Source organism: Manis javanica, chromosome 3 (genome assembly GCF_040802235.1).
Source record: "Manis javanica isolate MJ-LG chromosome 3, MJ_LKY, whole genome shotgun sequence".
NCBI lineage: Eukaryota > Metazoa > Chordata > Mammalia > Pholidota > Manidae > Manis > Manis javanica.
In genome coordinates this window covers 59,279,215-59,293,290 of record NC_133158.1, presented here as the reverse complement: position 1 = coordinate 59,293,290, position 14,076 = coordinate 59,279,215, and the positions used below count along the sequence as shown (strand labels likewise).

At 42.5% G+C, this 14,076-nt stretch overlaps 1 protein-coding gene and 1 long non-coding RNA gene across 3 annotated transcripts in view; one reads left to right on the top strand and one right to left on the bottom strand.

Annotated features, from left to right (window-relative positions):
* LOC140848391 (uncharacterized) overlaps positions 1 to 14,076 on the bottom strand; it is a 128,176-nt gene that overhangs the window by 59,828 nt on the left and 54,272 nt on the right. The gene's annotated exons all lie outside the window — the stretch shown is intronic.
* The window catches only part of CASR (calcium sensing receptor), an 86,365-nt gene that overhangs the window by 60,753 nt on the left and 11,536 nt on the right, over positions 1 to 14,076 (top strand). For both annotated transcript variants that reach the window (XM_017676781.3, XM_037013166.2), the window contains exon 5: positions 12,688 to 12,918. In XM_017676781.3, coding sequence (XP_017532270.2) covers positions 12,688 to 12,918 — 231 coding nt within the window. The remainder of the gene's footprint in view (positions 1 to 12,687; positions 12,919 to 14,076) is intronic.

Here is a 14,076-nt window from a genome sequence, read left to right as displayed (position 1 = left end):
ATTTTGATATATTATGTTTTCATTTTCATTCAGTTCAAAATGCAACCTAATTTTCCTTCTCATTTCTTCATTAACACAGGTTATTTAGAAGTGTGTTACTTTGTTTCCAAGTATCTGGAGAGCTTCCATATATCTTTCTGTTATTGATTTCTAATTTAATTTCAGAGATAGAGTCAAAGAACATACTTTGTTTTGAATATTTTAAAATTTATTGAAACCTGCTTTATGAGCTGGGGTACGGTTTACCTTGGCAAAATATACTGTGTGCTCTTGAAAAGAAGGTGTATTCTACTGTTATTGGGCTGAGAGTTCTATAAATGTTAATTATGTTAAGTTGATTGATAGTGTCATTCAAGACTTTCATATCTTTATTGATTTTTCTGCCTACTTGCTCTTTTAACTAATATTAATACCACATTGACCTTATTTTTCTAATTTATCCTCAGACTGATATCTTCATTTACTATTCAGCCCTTTTTAATCTCCATCTCCTGTGAATTTCTCTGTGCTCAGAGTTGATACCCTATAAGTTAGCCCTTAACTATATTTTGATTTCCATTGTTTGTTATTTCATCCAATATTTATGACATATCTGTCACCCTAATCCATATGTAAACTCTGTGAAGATTATATTATTATATCTTGTACTACTGCAGTCCAGTTCAGAACATGTAGTGGATATTCCATAAATATTTGTTTGTTGATTGATTCTAACAGTATACAAATCTAACCTTGTATTTACAATGAGTTTTTTAATGGGAACTTAAAGAAAATGATTTTTGATTGGTTCCTTCTTCTTTCAAGTTAGGATTATGGTAGGAATCTCCAGCCCCTGCCAACATCAATGCAGAAGAATTATAGCCAGTGATGACTTCTGAGTCACTTTTCTGTCCAGGCTGACCAATGTGGAAGATGACCTTTTCATTATGATATTATCTTATTCCGGTTTTCCTCTCTATTCACCCACTGTTACCTGGAGAGTTTCACTGCAGAGAAGCCATGGACAGAGAAAAGGAAAGAGGGAGGTTATTGCCTAGCGTATTAAAAGCCAAGGAACTGAAACCTGAATAGAAGAAAGGAAATTGACACTAACTACTCTAACCTTACTACTTCATAAGCTAAAGTATTCTTCGAATAAGAGTGATGCTTTTTAAGAATATATTTAATAAGGAAATATTATTGACAAAACCATGGACATTTGATAATTTATATTGGAGGCAGTGTGGGATAGTTTATGATTTTGGCAAGTTTCTTTACCTCTCAATGCCTCAAGTTCCTCTTGTATAAAATGAAGATAGTTATAGACCCTATCCACAGAGTTGTTGTGAGGATTAAATGACATAGCGTGTGTAAAGCATTAGTACAATGTCTGGCACACAGGAAGTGTAAATAAGAGGGAATCCCCCACCTCTTCACTCTTCTCATCTCCTTGACACATCAGAGTGAAGACAAGAGTCAGCATGACTCTGAAAAGGGCAGTGGAAACTGTATGATTAGGATAAAATATCTGCACCGACAAGTACTGGTAGGTACGTATGACTGAAGGGTGGAAGGCTTTGGAAGCTACCTGCGGAAGCCTGAAGCATAGCTAATCTGAGTCATGAGCGGTCCCCAGCAGGACGTGTAAGGGACATGATCATGAAATGGAGAAGGGCGGAGTGACCACGTCAGAGAGGTTCCAGCGTGGGTGGGAGGAATGGGGCTCTTAGTGCTGTGGAGGGAGTCAGCCTCACAGAGCAGGAGGACTGTGTGCTCCTCTAAGAGGAGAAAAATGTGTCAGGAAGGGGTGTGTTGGGGTAGACAAAAGGGAGTCCACTACTCTATATAGGAGGTGGTCAGGCCACACCAAGATGAAAGAGAAAAAAGAAAAGTTGAAGGTTCAAGAAAGGAAGGTTTCTGGGCACCTCCTCTCTGCAGACTGCTTTAAGGGCTCAGTAAAAATTAGGGGGAAAAAAGTAAGGTTGATGACCATCAAAGAAGGCTGAGAGGGAAAGACCACACAGATTCTGAGAGCGCTCAGTGCCTCCACTCCTTCCCCAAAGCCCATCTCAGAAGATGAAAGAATGGCTCTGGCTTATAAACCTTGAGCCATCAGGTGATGGCACACCTGCAGGAGCCTGGATTTGGCCAGTGACCTTGGAGAGATGTACCCACTTTCCTCTCATGACTTCAAGGAAGTGTTTTCTACCCCAGTTACAATCTAAGTACCAAGTAAGCTCATGGCATAGTAGAATTAATTCTCCATCTTTTTTGAGGAAAGCTCAGCAACTCTGGTTGCAGAACAGAAGAACCAGGTAGCAAGGAGTGAGGACTCCCTTCCCCCACAGGCCTGGGACAGAAGGCAGGGCAGCCGGAGTCTGCTAAGGTAGCAGTGAGGACACTAAAGGGGTAAACCGCACATGTCAGGTCAGGGGAGGTACCAGGATGGCGTGCCTGTGTGCACACGTGGTCTGCCATCGACTGTCCCCAGACCCATCCCAGAGCTGTTTATGAGCAGATTTAGGTGACTCCTTTTACCTCTATAATTTTCCTTAGAATAAGTTTTTATTTTAAAATAGATACAGGCATAAATTTAAAAAGTTAAAAAGCAGGGGAGCCAAGATGGCGGTGTGAGTAGAGCAGTGGAAATCTCCTCCCAAAAACACATAGAGCTATGAAAATATAACAAAGAAAAATCTTCCTAAAATAGAGACCACAGGACACAGGACAACATCCAGACCACATCCACACCTGCAAGAACCCAGCGCCTTGTGAAGGGGGTAAGATACAAGCCCCAGCCCGGGGGGACCCGAGCGCCCCTCCCCCCGGCTCCCGGCGGGTGGAGAGAAACCGGAGCAGTTTTTTTTTTTTGGCGAGCGCTTTTTGGAAGCCTTAGAGGGACGGGCCCCCGTTGCTGGGGAGGCAGGGTGGCGGGACCGGTGAGGAGGTGCCTGGGAACGGCGCCGGAGGACAAAGAATATCCCGCGTTTCTCCCTGCGAGACCTGGGGGCGGGTGCCTGAGACTGGTGCCTGAGGACGGAGGAGGTCGCGCGTTTTTCCCCTTTTTTTTTTTTTCTCTTTTTGGCAAGCGCTTTTTGGAAGCCTGGAAGGGACGGGGACCCCAGTGCTAGGGAGGCACGGTGGCGGGACTGGTGAGCGGGTGGCTGGGACCAGCGCCTGAGGACAAAGAATATCCCCCGTTTTTCCCTGCGGGACCGGTGGGCGGGTGCCTGAGACCGGCACTTGAGGACAGAGGAAATCGCGCGTTTTTCCCCTTTTTTTTTTCTCTTTTCTGCGAGTGCTTTTTGGAAGCCTAAAAGGGACAGGGACCCCGGTGCTAGGGAGGCAGGGCGGCGGGACTGGTGAGCGGGTGCCTGGGACCGGCACCTGAGGACAAAGAATATCCCGCATTTTTCCCTGTGGGACCGGTGGGTGGGTGCCTGAGACCAGCACCTGAGGACGGAAGAAATCGCGCGTTTTTCCCCTTTTTTTTCTCTCTTTTTGCCAAGTGCTTTTTGGAAGCCTTGAAGGGACAGGGACCCCGGTGCTAGGGAGGCAGGGCGGCGGGACTGGTGAGCGGGTGCGTGGGACCAGTGCCTGAGGACCAAGAATATTGAGCGTTCCTTCCCTGCGGGACCGGTGGGTGGGTGCTTTTTGGAAGCCTTGAAAGGACAGGGACCCTGGTGCTAGGGAGACAGGGCAGCAGGACCAGTGCGCGGGTGCCTGGGACCGGCACCTGAGGAAAAAAAAAAAAAAATCGCGTGTTTTTTCTTTTTTTTTTTCCTTTCTGTTCCCTCTCTCATTGTTGCTGTTGTTGTTTTGGTTTGGAGAGTGCTTTTTGGAAATCTTAAAGGGGCAGGACAGGTCACTTAGACCAGAAGCAGGGAATCTGGGGATCTCTGGGCACTCTAACCCCCTGGGCAGCAGGGAGCACAGAGGCCCCTTACGGAGATAAATAGTCTCCTGGCTGCTCCCCCTCTAACGGGGCTCCACCATTTTGGAGGAACAGCCCCAGCCAGGCCAAGCCCACAGCAACAGTGGAGATAAACCCCAAAGCAACTGGGCAGGAAGCAGAAGCCCTGTCTGCGCACAGCTGCCCAGCACAAGCCACTAGAGGTCACTATTCTCCCAGGAAAAGGCTACAAACCAACAAGAAGGGAAGCTCTTCCAGCGGTCACTTGTACCAGCTCTGCAGACTATCTCTATCACCATGAAAAGGCAAAACTACAGGCAGACAAAGATCACAGAGACAACACCTGAGAAGGAGACAGACCTAACTAGTCCTCCTGAAAAAGAATTCAAAATAAAAATCATGAACATGCTGACAGAGATGCAGAAAAAAATGCAAGAGCAATGGGATGAGATGCAGAGAAAAATGCAAGAGCAGTGGGATGAGATGCAGAGAAAAATGCAAGAGCAGTGGGATGAAGTCCGGAAGGAGATCACAGATGTCAGGAAAGAGATCACAGAAGTGAAACAATCCCTGGAAGGATTTATAAGCAGAATGGATAAGATGCAAGAGGCCATTGAAGGAATAGAAGCCAGAGAACAGGAACGTATAGAAGCTGACAGAGAGAGAGATAAAAGGATCTCCAGGAATGAAACAACACTAAGAGAAATATGTGACCAATACAAAAGGAAAAACATTCGTATTATAGGGATACCAGAAGAGGAAGAAAGAGGAAAAGGGATAGAAAGTGTCTTTGAAGAAATAATTGCTGAAAACTTCCCCAAACTGGGGGAGGAAATAATCGAACAGACCATGGAATTATACAGAACCCCCAACAGAAAGGATCCAAGGAGGACAACACCAAGACACATAATAATTAAAATGGCAAGGATCAAGGACAAGGAAAGAGTTTTAAAGGCAGCTAGAGAGAAAAAGGTCACCTATAAAGGAAAACCAATCAGGCTAACATCAGACTTCTCAACAGAAACCCTACAGGCCAGAAGAGAATGGCATGATATACTTAATGCAATGAAACAGAAGGGCCTTGAACCAAGGATACTGTATCCAGCACGACTATCATTTAAATATGATGGTGGGATCAAACAATTCCCAGACAAGCAAAAGCTGAGGGAATTTGCTTCCCACAAACCACCTCTACAGGGCATCCTACAGGGACTGCTCTAGATGGGAGCACCCCTAAAAAGAGCACAGAACAAAACACACAACATATGAAGAAGGGAGGAGGAGGAATAAGAAGGGAGAGAAGAAAAGACTCTCCAGACAGTGTATATAACAGCTCAATAAGCGAGCTAAGTTAGGCAGTAAGATACTAAAGAAGCTAACCTTGAACCTTTGGTAACCACGAATCTAAAGCCTGCAATGGCAATAAGTACATATCTTTCAATAGTCACCCTAAATGTAAATGGACTTAATGCACCAATCAAAAGACATAGAGTAATAGAATGGATAAAAAAGCAAGACCCATCTATATGCTGCTTACAAGAAACTCACCTTAAACCCAAAGATAAGCATAGACTAAAAGTCAAGGGATGGAAAAACATATTTCAGGCAAACAACAGTGAGAAGAAAGCAGGGGTTGCAGTACTAATATCAGACAAAATAGACTTCAAAACAAAGAAAGTAACAAGAGATAAAGAAGGCCACTACATAATGATAAAGGGCTTAGTCCAACAAGAGGATATAACCATTCTAAATATATATGCACCCAATACAGGAGCACCAGCATATGTGAAGCAAATACTAACAGAACTAAAGAGGGAAATAGACTGCAATGCATTCATTGTAGGAGACTTCAACACACCACTCACCCCAAAGGATAGATCCACCGGGCAGAAAATAAGTAAAGACACACAGGCACTGAACAACACACTAGAACAGATGGACCTAATAGACATCTATAGAACTTTACATCCAAAAGCAACAGGATATACATTCTTCTCAAGTGCACATGGAACATTCTCCAGAATAGACCACATACTAGCTCACAAAAAGAGCCTCAGTAAATTCCACAATATTGAAATTCTACCAACCAATTTTTCAGACCACAAAGGTATGAAAGTAGAAATAAATTCTACAAAGAAAACAAAAAGGCTCACAAACACATGGAGGCTTAACAACATGCTACTAAATAATCAATGGATCAATGAACAAATCAAAATAGAGATCAAGGAATATATAGAAACAAATGACAACAACAACACTAAGCCCCAACTTCTGTGGGATGCAGCGAAAGCAGTCTTAAGAGGAAAGTATATAGCAATCCAGGCACACTTGAAGAAGGAAGAACAATCCCAAATGAATAGTCTAACATCACAATTATTAAAACTGGAAAAAGAAGAACAAATGAGGCCTAAAGTCAGCAGAAGGAGGGACATAATAAAGATCAGAGAAGAAATAAACAAAATTGAGAAGAATAAAACAATAGCAAAAATCAACGAAACCAAGAGCTGGTTCTTTGAGAAAATAAACAAAATAGATAAGCCTCTAGCCCAACTTATTAAGAGAAAAAGAGAGTCAACACAAATCAACATAATCAGAAATGAGAATGGAAAAATCACGACAGACTCCACAGAAATACAAAGAATTATTAAAGACTACTATGAAAACCTATATGCCAACAAGCTGGAAAACCTAGAAGAAATGGACAACTTCCTAGAAAAATACAACCTCCCAAGACTGACCAAGGAAGAAACACAAAAGTTAAACAAACCAATTACAAGCAAAGAAATTGAAACAGTAATCAAAAAACTACCCAAGAACAAAACCCCGGGGCCGGACGGATTTACCTCGGAATTTTATCAGACACACAGAGAAGACATAATACCCATTCTCCTTAAAGTGTTCCACAAAATAGAAGAAGAGGGAATACTCCCAAACTCATTCTATGAAGCCAACATCACCCTAATACCAAAACCAGGCAAAGACCCCACCAAAAAAGAAAATTACAGACCAATATCCCTGATGAACGTAGATGCAAAAATACTCAATAAAATATTAGCAAACAGAATTCAACAGTATATCAAAAGGATCATACACCATGACCAAGTGGGGTTCATCCCAGGGATGCAAGGATGGTACAACATTCGAAAATCCATCAACATCATCCACCACATCAACAAAAAGAAAGACAAAAACCACATGATCATCTCCATAGATGCTGAAAAAGCATTTGACAAAATTCAACATCCATTCATGATAAAAACTCTCAGCAAAATGGGAATAGAGGGCAAGTACCTCAACATAATAAAGGCCATATATGATAAACCCACAGCCAGCATTATACTGAACAGCGAGAAGCTGAAAGCATTTCCACTGAGATCGGGAACCAGACAGGGATGCCCACTCTCCCCACTGTTATTTAACATAGTACTGGAGGTCCTAGCCACGGCAATCAGACAAAACAAAGAAATACAAGGAATCCAGATTGGTAAAGAAGAAGTTAAACTGTCACTATTTGCAGATGATATGATACTGTACATAAAAAACCCTAAAGACTCCACTCCAAAACTACTAGAACTGATATCGGAATACAGCAAAGTTGCAGGATACAAAATCAACACACAGAAATCTGTAGCTTTCCTATACACTAACAACGAATCAATAGAAAGAGAAATCAGGAAAACAATTCCATTCACCATTGCATCAAAAAGAATAAAATACCTAGGAATAAACCTAACCAAGGAAGTGAAAGACTTATACTCTGAAAACTACAAGTCACTCTTAAGAGAAATTAAAGGGGACACTAATAAATGGAAACTCATCCCATGCTCATGGCTAGGAAGAATTAATATCGTCAAAATGGCCATCCTGCCGAAAGCAATATACAAATTTGATGCAATCCCTCTCAAATTACCAGCAACATTCTTCAATGAATTGGAACAAATAATTCAAAAATTCATATGGAAACACCAAAGACCCCGAATAGCCAAAGCAATCCTGAAAAAGAAGAATAAAGTAGGGGGGATCTCACTCCCCAACTTCAAGCTCTACTACAAAGCCATAGTAATCAAGACAATTTGGTACTGGCACAAGAACAGAGCCACAGACCAGTGGAACAGATTAGAGACCCCAGAAATTAACCCAAACATATATGGTCAATTAATATTTGATAAAGGAGCCATGGACATACAATGGCAAAATGACAGTCTCTTCAACAGATGGTGCTGGCAAAACTGGACAGCTACATGTAGGAGAATGAAACTGGACCATTGTCTAACCCCATATACAAAGGTAAACTCAAAATGGATCAAAGACCTGAATGTAAGTCACGAAACCATTAAACTCTTGGAAAAAAACATAGGCAAAAACCTCTTAGACATAAACATGAGTGATCTCTTCTTGAACATATCTCCCCGGGCAAGGAAAACAACAGCAAAAATGAGCAAGTGGGACTACATTAAGCTGAAAAGCTTCTGTACAGCGAAAGACACCATCAATAGAACAAAAAGGAACCCTACAGTATGGGAGAATATATTTGAAAATGACAGATCTGATAAAGGCTTGACGTCCAGAATATATAAAGAGCTCACACGCCTCAACAAACAAAAAACAAATAACCCAATTAAAAAATGGGCAGAGGAACTGAACAGACAGTTCTCCAAAAAAGAAATACAGATGGCCAAGAGACACATGAAAAGATGCTCCACATCGCTAATTATCAGAGAAATGCAAATTAAAACTACAATGAGGTATCACCTCACACCAGTAAGGATAGCTGCCATCCAAAAGACAAACAACAACAAATGTTGGCGAGGCTGTGGAGAAAGGGGAACCCTCCTACACTGCTGGTGGGAATGTAAATTAGTTCAACCATTGTGGAAAGCAGTATGGAGGTGCATCAAAATGCTCAAAACAGACCTACCATTTGACCCAGGAATTCCACTCCTAGGAATTTACCCTAAGAACGCAGCAATCAAGTTTGAGAAAGACAGATGCACTCCTATGTTTATCGCAGCACTATTTACAATAGCCAAGAATTGGAAGCAACCTAAATGTCCATCTGTAGATGAATGGATAAAGAAGATGTGGTACATATACACAATGGAATACTACTCAGCCATAAGAAGTGGAAAAATCCAACCATTTGCAGCAACATGGATGGAGCTGGAGAGTATTATGCTCAGTGAAATAAGCCAAGCGGAGAAAGAGAAATACCAAATGATTTCACTCATCTGAGGAGTATAGGAACAAAGGAAAAACTGAAGGAACAAAACAGCAGCAGAATTACAGAACCCAAAAATGGACTAACAGGTACCAAAGGGAAAGGAACTGGGGAGGATGGGTGGGCAGGGAGGGATAAGGGGGGGGAAGAAGAAGGGGGGTATTAAGATTAGCATGCATGGGGGGGAGGGAGAAAGGGGAGGGTGGGCTGCACAACACAGAGAGGACAAGTAGTGACTCTACAACATTTTGCTAAGCTGATGGACAGTAACCGTAATGTGGTTGTTAGGGGGGACCTGATATAGGGGAGAGCATAGTAAACATAGTATTCTTCAGGTAAGTGTAGATTAAAAATTTAAAAAAAAAAAAAAAAGAAAGAAAGAAAGAAAAGGGGGATTACTCCTTAACAGGATAAAACTATTGGTAAATCAAAGATCAACGCATGCTTTAAATATCCTTAATGTTGATCACTTAAAGGGTGTCAGATGATCAGCTATGGAGGTACTCTTTTCTGATAATATTCCTTTCTCTTAATTAAAAAAAAAAAAAAAGCAGTTACTGTGTGCTGACCTCCAATGAGTTCTGCACAGTGGTATAGAGGGCATGTCAAAGTGTGGGCAAAGGTTCTGTTTGTTTCTGCGCAGAAGATCAAGGCCTAGCTTGGATACCCAGAAAATGAACTAAGATACGATATGAGGAGGAGCTTCCGGCATCAGCACTCTCTGGAGGACTCGTGCCGGGGGATGATCATCAAAAAGCCTCCACAGGGATCCGGACGATGCTGCGGTTGTGGCTGCATCCCGCCCACCATCTCCTGGACTTGCCATAAGAAGGAGGAGGGAGATGTCTAGGCTGGCATGTGCATACAGTGAGACAACGAATTTGACTGGATCTGTACTGTTGGAACTCAACCAGGAGTTGGGAGGGGTGCAAGTTGTAGCACCCCAAAATCTCATGACTATAGACTATCTATGGTTAAAAGAACATATGGGATGTGAACAGATCCCAGAAATGGGCTGCTTTAATTTGTCTGATGGTTCAAGTACAGTTGGAAAATATCCATCATATCATAGATAAATTTTCACAAATGCCTAGGGTGCCTAAATGGTTTTCTTGGCTTCACTGGAGATGGCTGGTAATTATAGATTTGCTTTGTTTATGTCACCGTATTCCTATTATGTCAATATGTGTGTGCAAATTAGTCAGTAGTTTAAAACCTATACATACTTAAGGTACTATACAAGAAGATATGTCAAAGAAATGATCAATCCTCCCAAGTTTCCTTCATATGCTACATCTATAGCTTTTCTTCTTCCTTCCTAATTACAAACTTTAAATAGAATTCGTGCCTCATATCGAATTTACCGAGTATCATAATTCCTCCAGGTGGTAAAGATACCTCGAGACAAGTGCTGGGCATAGAAGCCACAGGGCATAAATCTGCAAAGAAGTAAAAAGCTAACCTTTGCAAACAATATGGCTTCTCTCTCACTTACCAACTTTACATTTCCCTGTATGGCCCCGGAAGATGACTGGTTAGCCAGAGACGGGTAAGATTCCTCAAGGGAGGAACAACCTAAGACAGGCACAGTCGCAGGGGGGCCATCAGGTGAGAATTTGGGGATCAACAGAGGTGAGGCTCAGAACCTCACCCCCCCTGCTTTGAGAGAAATCTTCTGCATCCGTGGATGTCTTGCTGCCCTTGTCTAGCCTGGATTAATACTTAGTCCATAGGCACACACCTGATCATCTGATCATCTACATTTGCCTTCTTACAGCACTAAACTATGTTTTCTACCTTTATCTTGCATCTACCTACCACTTCAGCATTTTATTAAAAATAAAAATAATAATAATAATAGGAGAAATGTGGGATCAACATATAAATCAAGTACAAAAATCAAATGAATATTCATATTTGACCTGATGGTTTATAGGTCATATTGCATGATCAAAACCGAAAGTTTCTGTGATGACTGCCCTTGTACTGTTCACCATGTAAGAATTTATTCACTCTGTAAGAATTCGTTCACCATGTAAGAACTTGTTCGTTATGCTTCAGAAGATTGGAGACTGACGAGAATTAGGCTTGAGATGGATTAATGATTGTACATTGAGCATTGACCCCCCTATACTGAATTTTATTGTTGTTAACAACCATTTGATCAATAAATATGAGAGATGCCCTCTCAAAAAAAAAAAAAAAAAAAAAAAGTTAAAAAGCAGCGTCCTCTCCAGAGTGGAGTGGAACATGAATGGTGCCCTCAGGGCTCTAGCTTAGCCAGCTCAGCCTGTCATGCACATGAGATTAATGTGTAACAGGTGTCTCAGTAAGACCATCCATTAGACGGACTCAACCCAAACTCTTCCCCAGTGTCAGATTAGATATTGGGTTTTTTTTAAGGGAGATGCAGGTTTTAAAAATGATAAAAGAGAGGGATGGCTCTAAGTGTACTTCTGGGGCCACCAAACCACAGAACAGAGAAGTCCGTACTAGACTTAGGGAGACCCTGCAGCCTCAGGCCTAGCACTCTCTTTGCAGGTGAAGAAACACGCTCAGAGCTGGAGAATGATACAACCTGGTGACTCATGAGGTGCACAGGAAGTGAGTGCCCCTAATTCACAGTCTGGACCAGGTCTTACTCCTTCCCAGGGCCTCAGTGAACCCTGGCACATCCCACATGAAAGATGGGCTTCCGAGTGCTCACCGCCTCCGGACCCACACCAGGGGCCTGCAGGAAGCAGGGCCTGGAGCCTAATGGAGCCGCAACAGAATATAGCCATTAAGAGCTCAGACTTTGCACCACTTGCTAACTGTGTGACTCCAGACAAGACACTTCGGTTTTCTGTGCCTCGGTTTCCCCATCAATAAAATGGGAGTTACACTATTTGTTGTGAGAATTATATAATGAATATAAAGTATATAGCACTGTGCCCCCAAGGTAGTAAAAGGACTAATAAGGTTTAGTAGTTATTATCATGACTTTTTTGTGCAAGGACTCTGTGGCCCATAAAACCCAGTAAAAAGGATTGGCCATGACTATTATCACAGTGATGGCCAGGGCCCCACCCACAACCTCATTTCTTTCTTCCTTCCACCACCTCTGTGATTTTTGGCAGCAAGATACTTCCACAGAAGCAGTAGCAGAGGTAAAGACGGCGCAGATTATAAGAGCACTTAGTGCCTCAATTCCTTCCCCAAAGCCCATCTCAGAAGATGAAAGCATGGCTCTGGCTTACAAACCCTGACCCATCACCACCAGGTGATGGGGCACCCGCAGGAGCCTGGATTTGGCCAATGGCTACGGTGAGATGTACCCATTTTCCTTTCATGACTTCAAGGAAGTGTTTCCTACCCCAGTTACAATTTGAGTACCAAGTAAGCTCATGGCTTTCCAAGGCTGCCACTAATACATGCAAGTACCTCAGTGTAGATTAGAAAAAGGAGCTTCTTCCATGCTCCTTCCACTTTGTTAGAACAAGATCATTTACTGTCCTTGTGCAGTTCACAACCCATATAACCATACAAGGCAGCCCTGTGAGTTATACTCAGCATATTCATCTCTGTTCCTCTTTAGGTCCTGAAGCACCTACGGCACCTAAACTTTACCAACAATATGGGGGAGCAGGTGACTTTTGATGAATGTGGCGACTTGGTGGGGAACTATTCCATTATCAACTGGCACCTCTCCCCAGAGGATGGTTCCATAGTGTTTAAGGAAGTCGGATATTACAACGTTTATGCCAAGAAAGGAGAAAGGCTCTTCATCAATGAGGAGAAAATCCTGTGGAGCGGGTTCTCCAGGGAGGTATGTGCTGTCCGTCAGAACACTACATGCCTCCACCAGGCAGGAGACTGTGCTGGGCTTTGGGAGGGCCTCGGGCTTTACCACCGAATTCCAAGATGATGAGTCCATTTCCTTCACCTCACTACCTCTGCACGGCTGGGGTTCCCTGTGAAATCCATGAGTGTTCAGTGTACAGAGGAGAGAGGCCTCAGAACCTGAACACCAAGCTTATTATATAGAAATAATTTTATTCTTTACAAATCTGACTCCCTGGCTACTGATAGCTTCCTTGGCTAAAACTTCCCCCAACCAGCCCAAAATATTTATACAAACATGAACATCACTCAAAGCAAGGCCTGGACAACTCACATCCAAGGTAATTCCCTGTCATCCAAGCAGCTCAGGGCTGACCTATAAGCCAAAGGACAAGTTATGAGACGATCATATTGGATGGTAGCTTGAGAAAGGTTAAAAGAAAGTGTCTGAAGGGGTTACCAGAGCTGAACGTGCTTATGTATGCCTCCCTTCATTACTTGCTTTCCTTCCTGTCCTTTCCAGGGTCCTGAGGGTCTTAGCAATCAGCAGGTCCACTACTCCTGCTTCTGTTCCTCTTTCATGACACAATGATATCAATCATCTCTGTTCTTACTCCTCCTTTCACTAAGCTTTTAATCACCAGTTTGTGCTGAATTTCATCAAATGCTTTTACTTATTGACAATCACATGATTTTTCTCCATTAATATATTAATGCAGTGAATGACACTTACAGACTTTCTAATACCAAACTTGTTTGACTTCCTGGCATAAACCCAACATGATTATCGTATCTTCTTTTTTGTGTCTTTTGAGTTTTTGTTAATTGTTTTAGTGTTTTTCATCTATTTTCAAATAATGGAAACAAGTTGTACTCTTCCCAGATTCTTTCAGATTCCTTACTTCATATGCCATTTCGGGGACTTCTTTTTATTTCTGCTCCCAATAACCAAAACTCCCTGCTCTTTATCAGAAGACTGCCTGTAGGCTAGTGGAACCCTTCTTGCCCGTAAGCTCAGGGAGGAAGAAGAGCCTAGGAATTTACATTTCCCTGAAATGACCCTTAACCAATGAGTGGTGTAGAAGTACGAAAGCCCAGGCCCCCAGTTTCCGCAGGTCAGGACAGCTCTGAGGCATAACTTGCA